We start from the raw sequence: 7,610 nt of genomic DNA on the forward strand, positions 1-7,610 counted from the left end.
TGTTGGATTCATCTTTGGATATTTGAGTTGCCCCTTAGCTCATGATTTTGATTTCATTTTCTGATTAGTTTTTTGATGACTCTGGTTATATTCCTTTGCTGTTTTTCATAGTTTTATTTCCCAACAGTTCTGAGGGGGGCTTATCCAAAATCTGATGTGAGATGTAAAAAATTTCATGGGATGTGTGGAGAGTGTTGGATCAAAAGGCTTCTTGAGCTTCTTTACTCATACTAATTGAAGCATGGAAGCGGATCTTGTTACTGAGCCTTCTTGGATAGGGGTCGAATACCTCATCCGTTTATCTGATTGAAAATGTTGTACAAGTCCGTGCAAGAGGATGAATCGACTTGTGTGGAGTATGTTTATCAATTTGAATTCGGCAGAGATGTGACTAGGGTAGTCAAGAAGAAACACTGAATGCTAAGAAATACTAATCATTTTCCTTGTCAATTATTTTGAAATGGCATTTGATAATCATTCCACCTCAGTGCATTTGCTGTCTTAATATATGACTGATGGATAGCATTGGATCCATATGCTTCTGGCCATTGTTAAAACTTCATTTGCCTTGAGCTTGCATGACTTTTGGTACACATGATATACTAAATGGAAATGTATCTAAAGAAACTAATAAAATGAAGAAAAAGAGATTACATTTTTATGGTTAAAATCCCACAAAAAACACATTTTCTCCCTGTTGTTCATCTCCAACTTGAATTAGTATATCTAGTTTGTTGAAATACCAGGACTCCTTGAGCACTGCCTAACATACTCTTCCTTTCTGGGCAGTAATTGTGTTTGCTCTAGTTTATTTTGGATATTTCTATAGTTGCCCTTGTTTCAATGTTTTGGTCCAAGAAACAGGTAATATTTTTTCTTGATGATATGTACTGTCTCTTCTTTCTAGCACTTGTTTTTTTAACTTTCTAAATGTTGTTGGAGTTTCAGTTTTTGTTAAGATATAACAAGTTTTTATATTACGGGTTTCTCAAAGAGTGTGAAGATCGAGATAACTTAATATAGCATGTTCTGCACAAAAACATTCCGGACGTCCTGATTAAATGGTTTAGTTACCATGTAGATTACCTTAAGACAATATTGCTGCATTAACTTAGGTTTCATGTCTAGTTCTGTTGGAAAATATCAGAAGGGTCAAATTACTCAAATTCAGACAAAAATAAAAAGGTAAGAAATGAATGATTAAGATTTTAAGCACTAAGAAGTATTGGGGTTCACTGTGGCATAGGTAGCACTAGATAACAGTTTATTGTGTTCCACTGCCCGACACTAGGCTTATACTGTTGATTCAAATAAAGCCAAAAATGTTTTGTTGATATATCTTTTGACTTTTGGTGAATCTTGACGAGATCATATTCACGTAAACCCATTAATATGTTTCAACAAGAAGCAATCATAATGTACATTACCAGCAAAGAGTGGTGCAATAGTTGGAATTTCTCCGTTCTTAATTAGTAGTCTTTGGTTGGTTCGAGCATGGAAATGGAGTACCTTTCGTTAGGAAGCACTTTGTGGGTCTACCTAGAGTGAATCTGGATTAGTAGGCTGTTGGGCTACGAATACATGATAGTTGAAGGAAAAAATTATAACGAACATCGCACAGACAGGCCACTGCCACTGTGGCATCTGATCCATTGCAGCTGCAATATTTTGGTGCTTGCTTTTAGGTAGGGAAAGTCTATCAACTTGTACAAATAGTATTATATCATATAGTTGACTCACAGCTGTTATTTCTTCTCTTTCCACTGCTCGGCTGGTTTGTCTGATAGTGCTGAGACTTGTGGATATGTTGTGCAATAATTATAATCATTTGCTTATATTGATTTTGATCAATTAACTTACTTATCTGGATGAAAAAGTAGATGACTCGTTGGGCAATCAGAGCGGTACTTCTTTGGAAAATGAACTTAAATACGTTTGTTTTTATGAAGGAATAGTCATTTCACAATTATGTGTGGATTATATATTGGCAGGAACATTTTAGTTTCTCCATAGACTCGATAATCTGATTTTCAATACTTACTCATTAAGACCTGTATATTCTTAGAAGGTCCTTCTATATGTATGTAATGTTTGCAAGAAGAATGGACTTATGGTTTCTAATGAACAGAGTTAATACTCCATGACTGTAGGCCTAAATTAAGGTTAGACTTAAGAGTAGCCATATGGCTCTTACCAAATAGATGGACCTAAAAAACAAGAATCTCTGTTATGATGATTTGCTTCGTGCTTACACAATAAGTTGCATGTTGCAGAAGAGTATTTGTGTGGATAGGAAAGAACCTACCTCAAATAAGAGCAGCGATGAAATTTGATTTCTGTATAAAAGGTTATGCTTACAATGTGGAATATGAGCATCCAGAAAATCTGATATCTGGGATATGGAACAAAAATGGAAATTGAGAATCTCATCACATTTAACATCAGTATGCCTATAGAGGCAATTAGCACTTAGCAGGGTTCTTTTTACTGGTTCCATGCCTCTTAATGCATGAACATTTGTTAGGAAATAATTGTGTGGCTCACTGTTGCTAAAGGAGATGAAGGATTCCAACTCAATACTTTAGATATGGAACAAAAGAATAAGGATTAAGATAACGGACACGAAAGCATGTCTATTGTCCACCCCACCCCTACTTTCCAGTGAAAAGATCAATGTGATGTTACTGGTTAAAAGCGGTGTGGTGTGACTTATAACCAATGTAGCTATTCTCCTCTGTTCATATCTTGCAAACAAAGTGGGATATTTCTTTCTTTGACACTTTTAAACTGTACAAGAATTAAAGTAGAGATTTGATCCGCCCTTTTAGCTCTTTCATGTGGAAAAATCCTTGAAGCATTTTATATGGAATGCTTTCTTGGTCCACATGAATGGACCCTTATGAAGGTGAAAAGTTAAACATAGTTCCAGTCCTTTCAGATCATACACATTGCTTTGTCACAAGGTGTATGTATAACACATGGAAATTATGCTGTGGAGTCGCACTCTCCTTGATCTTGATTTGCTTACTAAAATAGGTTTAACAACTCTGTAATAGGGTATCGCGAGTAATACTCAAGTTAACTTATTTCTTTAACAATGTTATTCAAAGTATGCGAGCTTTTATTCAGTCAATTTCGAGTGAGTTTCGTGTGGTAAGGAAAATACCTGGTCCCTTCAGGTGTACTGTGGTCTAGCTAAAGAATTTTGAAATAGTGAACAGTCAAGGTGTTATTATATGAATATGATGAATTATTCTGTGTCCCCTTTTTGTACTCTAAAGATGCTTGAATACAAGTTCTAAAAGCAGCATTAGATGCTGAGGCTACCAAGACATAAGAAATGCATTACATGTTATACTATGCTGCAAGAAAGGGAATCATTTCTATTTGACCCCCACCCATAAGATGCTTGCTACACTATCTTCTATATATCAAAATGGAAATTTTGCCTAGATTAGTGGGTTGACTCACATGTTAAATGTTCTTTACATAAATTAATTCATAGACAAATGAATCTGTTAATCTGGTTGGTTATGATGGAAAGGATTAGTCAAAAGGAAGGAAATAGTGTTATCTTTCAAACAAAGAAAAGGAAAATGATAAGAGTATATAATGTTACTAAATGTCAACTTTTTCTGGTAGAATAAAAGCATTGATGTGATTGCAGGAATTAATCCCTCTGCCGTGTGCACTTTTTTACTCCACTAAAGTTCATGTGGAACTTTAAATGTCTTATCTCATCTTCATGTTTAAAAGCACGGGACGATAACTCAATTAAGAGGCAGATTACGAGAAGGAAGTTAAAAGTGTTGACAGAAAGGGAAATACTCAGATGAAGAGCTATGTGGAATGCTACCCTATTTTTATTATGTTGGCAATCGATTTTGCTTTTGCCATTAGTAACATACTTCTCAAGAAGATTATAATGGATGGGATGAACCATTTGGTCTTCATAACTTATCGGCAGGCCATTTCAACCATTTTTTTAGCCCCAGTTGCTTTCTTTCTGGAAAAGTATGAATATCGTCTCTTAAGAAACATTTACATATCTAATATATGGAAAACTTTTGCCGCCTCTAAACATGCAACTTATTGCTTCTGGCAGGAACACGAGACCAAAACTTACCCCTCAAATCTTGTGTAACCTTTTTTTGAGTGCCATTGTTGGGTAAGTCGGAATAATCTCTATAATATTCTAAGCTCTTTTGCATGGCTATGTTTTCTTGTTAAAGATTTTTCACTCTATGTTACATCATTTTTGTAGGGCATCTGTTACGCAATATTTATTCCTTCTTGGCATGGAATACACATCTGCAACTTTCTCATGTGCCTTTCTCAACATGGTTCCTGTGATCACATTCCTTATGGCATTACCTTTTGGGTACGAAAGCTATGGTTTTCTCATTCTAATTAACAAATAGCCTTAAACTGTTCTGTTTTCTTATACTACAAATGATAATTTAACTCCATCATGTATGAAAATGATGCAGGTTAGAGACTATCAACATCAAACATGGAAGTGGAATTGCCAAAGCACTTGGTACACTAGTATGCGTTGGAGGTGCCTTGTTACTGACTTTTTACAAAGGCATCCCTTTGGTTCATTTTTCAGACCAACAATCTGTATCTTCATCTTCGGAAGGAGACATTAGTTCCTCTAAAATAAAGGAAAGATGGATCCTTGGTTCTCTGGCTTTGTTTGCTGGGACACTTTTGTGGTCTTCGTGGTTCCTTCTCCAAACGTTTATTGGAAAGAAATATCCATGCAAGTACTCTAGCACTGCTATTATGACCTTCTTTAGCGCCATACAATCGGCTGTCTTGACTTTTTCCATGGACAGAAGACTATCCATTTGGGTTCCAAAGGAAAAGATAGATATGCTGAGTATCCTCTATGCTGTAAGTGCACTTAACACCAGTTCTTATCTTCCTAAGTAGCGAAAATAGACTATCCTCTCATTGTCTTTTTCTTTTTCTCTCTGTCTTTGTAGTTCAACCAATTTATTTACAAAGATATGATGCACCACAGATAGAGTTATTCATTACTGTATGTCCTTGAAAATTAAGAAGTTTAAGAAATTTTTCACGGATTCGTTAGAAATTCTGAATGACGTGTGAGTTGTGACAATCAACATCGAATTAAAGTTCCTTGGACTTCAGATACTAGTATTTCTTTCATTGGTTCCTATGTGCAGATAAAAGAAAAGCCAAGTCTTTCTATGAACCAAAAAATGTCCTCTCCTTTAGTTTGTTAAGGGAACGTACGGGACAAAAAGTAGAGAAGCCCCTTCTATGTTGTATAAGAATGAATATCGTCGTGGGATGACTTTTAAACACAAAATGGAGACTTAACTATCTCATTATTATCTAAGTTTAAAACTTCTTAAGTTAAAAAAAGAGTTTAGTTTACCACTGATTAATTTATCTTGTTTTGGTTTCTACTTGACAACAATGAATTTTCCCAAGCCAGGGATTAATAGGTTCAGGAATGTGCTTTGTGGGAATGTCATGGTGTGTCAAGAAGAGGGGTCCTGTCTTCACTGCAGCATTCAGTCCTCTTGTCCAAGTTATGGCAGCCATATTCGACGTTCCCATCCTCCACGAACAACTCCATCTTGGAAGGTGATTACAACAGTTTAAAGCTTCTATATTCCCTATTTAACTTATTTCCAACTAATCACCAGCTTATCACTGACTAATTTCCTTGTAAACAAATCATGATCAGTGTAATAGGATCGGCTATCGTAATTGCTGGTTTATATTTTCTGCTCTGGGGCAAGAACAGAGAAATGCAAAAAGTTGTCCATGAAACTGAAGAGAAAAAAGAGAAGGAGTTACCCTTCAAAGATCTAGAAACCAATTCTGAACCCAGGATCCCTTGATGTCAACTGTATCTACAAGTATTTCAATATGTATTCCGCGTTTTCTTTGTGAACCTTAGATTTTGTAATAAAAAGACTGCACCTTTATCTTTCATTTTTGTTCTTCAAGGAAAGAGCTTATCAAAACTGTCAATATTATGAATCAAATGCAGCCAAAGGAGACTAATATGAGAAAACAGCAGAAGATGTTGTGATTATTTAAGATAATACAAATGTAACATTTGCTTTTCTGATATATCATGACAAGCATCAATACTAAGTCTCTAGTCGAATGGCCGTAATCGCCACTGCCAAGAGACAAAGAGACATTGAAAATAGAAGGAAACACACAGAACTCAACTAAGCTATGGTGTTTATTCATATATAGAGTATTGGTTTGAAATTTTTTAGCAGCTTCTTGATTATGAATATAAGTCTATTCTGAATGTTCATAGTGATGGTCACTTTTCTTGCCTTTCTTGTTTTTATATCCTTGTGGTTTTGGGACTTGTTCATCCACATGATCAGTGATGTCCAAATGAACACCAGGGTCATTAGTACAATAGCTACCACCCATCATGATGGAATTGTTGATGGACTGGAAATTGCTGTTCACATATGTTTTTAAGGCCTCATTTTCCCCTGGTGAAACGCCTTCGATCCCAGCTTTCTCATCCATCTCACCGCGCATGCTGGCTCCCACATTGGTTCCAGCTAGAGTGATGATTCTGGTGCCATGATCATCTTCATCATCACCTTGAAGATTCTGGCCTGAGTCTCCTCCTGATGTTGCCTTGTGCACGCGTTGGAGGCCGGTTAGACGTTTAGTCAGAGAAGAGATCATGTCCTTGATATCATTGTCTGCTTGCTTTTGCTTCTCCCTATCAACATAATTTGAGTCAGCCATGATCAACAAGGAAAATGTTGATTTGTTATAATTTTTTAATGAATACAATATGAAATTTGGTTTGGGATTTAAAGAGGAGGAAAGATTAAAGTTGAGGGACAGAACCAAAATGCCTTTGCCTACTTAGCAATGCAAGAATTTTCATTCAAATATTCCCAAAATGGAAAATCAAGAAAAGCATTGCTTGTCCAAGGGTTTTATAATCTTCATCATTACATTTTATTGTCTTGTGTCTTTCAAGTTTTTCTTTAAGCATCAGTACATGTCAGGAAAAAGATTATAAAGGACAAAAACATTATCCAATGTGTTCGAGGTAAATATTTTCTATGGGAAAATAAAATGTTTTCTAGGAAAATAAGTGACTTTCTTAATTATTTTTTTGTTTTTGATATGTATTGCATACAATCTAGACAAATAATGTAGGAGGTAGGAGTGGGTTGAGGACGGGGCTATAAGGTGGGGGTGTGGATGGAAAAAATACGAAAGTCATTTTCCTTATTTATATAAAGAAAATATTTTTCGAAAATTGGGAAAATGTTTCCTTGAATACACCCTTAATTCTGTTGCCCTTCAGCAAGTTTTGTTTATATTTTTAAGGACTGTGAGTCTATGCAGTTTTGTAACATGTGACGACTTACATTCCAAAGTAATGTATAATTGCTTTGAAATATATTATTTATACCAATTTAGTGGTTTTTTTTAACCCATACAGATTCTAAACTAGTACTGTATGTCTGCCTCTGCTTTAATATAATATAGTGCATATATAATAGTGGAGAAATATAGAAACTTTTCCTGTACTTCCATTGTTTGTTTTTCTATAATAGTGAAGAAAATATAGA

At 35.3% G+C, this 7,610-nt stretch overlaps 2 protein-coding genes across 2 annotated transcripts; one reads left to right on the forward strand and one right to left on the reverse strand.

The window, feature by feature from the left end:
• The first annotated feature begins 3,623 nt into the window (after positions 1-3,623).
• LOC125812183 (WAT1-related protein At3g30340-like) lies at positions 3,624-5,976 on the forward strand. Its single transcript, XM_049491703.1, is given in 7 exon segments — positions 3,624-3,788; positions 3,791-4,014; positions 4,106-4,168; positions 4,265-4,381; positions 4,491-4,899; positions 5,471-5,622; positions 5,726-5,976. Coding segments are annotated over 7 exon segments (1,197 nt in total). The 5' UTR covers positions 3,624-3,713; the 3' UTR covers positions 5,883-5,976.
• A 74-nt stretch (positions 5,977-6,050) lies between these two features.
• LOC125812202 (uncharacterized) lies at positions 6,051-6,782 on the reverse strand. Its single transcript, XM_049491727.1, has one exon. The coding sequence runs from the start codon at positions 6,766-6,768 to the stop codon at positions 6,298-6,300; it is 471 nt and encodes a 156-aa protein (XP_049347684.1). The 5' UTR covers positions 6,769-6,782; the 3' UTR covers positions 6,051-6,297.
• Between the last annotated feature and the right edge of the window lie 828 nt (positions 6,783-7,610).

Source organism: Solanum verrucosum, unplaced genomic scaffold (assembly GCF_900185275.1).
Source record: "Solanum verrucosum unplaced genomic scaffold, falcon-dt-bn FXZP01000115.1, whole genome shotgun sequence".
NCBI lineage: Eukaryota > Viridiplantae > Streptophyta > Magnoliopsida > Solanales > Solanaceae > Solanum > Solanum verrucosum.

Bases quoted from the DNA above. Each gene is read 5' to 3' on its own strand.
- LOC125812202 (XM_049491727.1), bottom strand. From the start codon at position 6,768: ATGGCTGACTCAAATTATGTTGATAGGGAGAAGCAAAAGCAAGCAGAC.